Here is a 1,588-nt window from a genome sequence, read left to right as displayed (position 1 = left end):
ATATTTTCATTTATTTTCCTTTTCAAATTAAGTCCCGAAGCATAAATCTACAACTGCATATAATACCTTCACTTGGTATATTGCTCGCCGCAATTTTTTAAATTTATGTTCTGTGCATTTACGCATAATAAAATACCTCCGTCAACTCTTTCGGTAACTTATATAGGAACCATCAAATTTACGCATTTTAAAGACGGCAGTTCGATTGTGGACAGTTCCGGTGGAGTTGCGCAATTGGCACTCGTAGTATGAAATGGAGCCTCGTCAAGCCAGTCAATGTCACATTGACAATCCAATTTGCAACCTGTAATGCAAATTACAGTGTAAGTGTGAGCTTTTTAAGCTCGTAGAATGCACATAGCATGCAGCTTTACAGGTATTTCCACCCGCGTTGTTCTTCACTGCGGACGATTGTGGCGCACGTGACGATACGTGCCCGCGTATAAAGGTACAATTAATACACGAAGTGTGACAAAACAAACCACATTTAATAAATAAACAGAATGTTAATAACATAAAACGACCACACTTGCCTTCTAGGTTAAACATCACGAATTGTGATGTGAGTTCAGTCAGATTAAACACGTCCTTGTCGATAGATGTCAAGCGCTCGTTGTTCCGAAAATCGATATTGAAGATCTTTGGCATCCCATGGAAACTGCCAGGTTCGATGAAGCTTAACGAATTATTATCAATCCAAACTTCCTGATGTGAAAACGTAATAAAAAATTAACAATGATTTGATCGACAGAATGGTGCAATATAATACACAGGCAAACAATATGGAATATATAAGATTAATGACTAAGTCGATGTGGTGACGTTACTAGACTATCTTCGACACACAAACACGGCAGTAACTCGAATAATAACAAGAGCGTATAAAGAAGGTCTTTTTTATAAAGAAGGCATTCTTTCTTAAAGAAGGCCTTCTTTATACGCTCTTGATAATAAGCATCTACAAAGATTTAATAATGCTTTTCGGCTGTGTTTACGCTCTTACAATACCACGTATCACTGACTCGACTACGGGTGTCTGAACGTACGGTCACGCTACTCAGTCCTCTGAATGTGTCAGCTGCGATGGTGACGAGGTTGTTGTTAGATATGTTAATTATGAATGCTGCCGTTGCGCCCTCAAAGGCTCCAGCAGCAATGCTCGAAATCCGGTTGTATTCAAGGTCTATTATTCCAATCTCCTTGAGGCCGGCATAGGTTCCTGCTGAGACCGTGTACAGATGGTTGCTCTGGAGGCTTATTGCTGCGATTTCATCTATATCTTTGAATGTTCCCGGTGCAATATACTCGATGGCATTATTGCTCATATCAAGTCTCTGTGGAAGCGTAAATGAATAAATGAATAAATAAATAAATAAAAACAATCAATAATTAAAAATTAAATAAAAAACAAATAAATTTATACATACGCACGTGCGTATGCATCCACTCACTCACGTACGTTTGCACGCATGCACGCACGTACGCACACACGCCCGCACGCACAGACGCACGCGCGCACGAACTCAAACGCACACATACACACACACACACACACACACACACACACACACACACACACACACACACA

General features: G+C 40.0%; 1 protein-coding gene across 1 annotated transcript in view; it reads right to left on the bottom strand.

The window, feature by feature from the left end:
• Positions 1-279: 279 nt before the first annotated feature.
• Positions 280-1,588, bottom strand: part of LOC106806110 (insulin-like growth factor-binding protein complex acid labile subunit) — a 12,692-nt gene continuing 11,383 nt past the window's right edge. The window contains exons 4-6 of the mRNA XM_014807964.1: positions 1,047-1,334; positions 530-705; positions 280-304 (exon numbers count right to left, since the gene is read on the bottom strand). Of these exons, the coding sequence (XP_014663450.1) occupies positions 280-304; positions 530-705; positions 1,047-1,334 (489 nt within the window). The remainder of the gene's footprint in view (positions 305-529; positions 706-1,046; positions 1,335-1,588) is intronic.

The sequence above is a fragment of the Priapulus caudatus genome, unplaced genomic scaffold (assembly GCF_000485595.1).
Source record: "Priapulus caudatus unplaced genomic scaffold, Priapulus_caudatus-5.0.1 Scaffold143, whole genome shotgun sequence".
Classification (NCBI taxonomy): Eukaryota; Metazoa; Priapulida; class Priapulimorpha; order Priapulimorphida; family Priapulidae; genus Priapulus; species Priapulus caudatus.
This window is presented reverse-complemented; position numbering and strand designations above follow the sequence as displayed.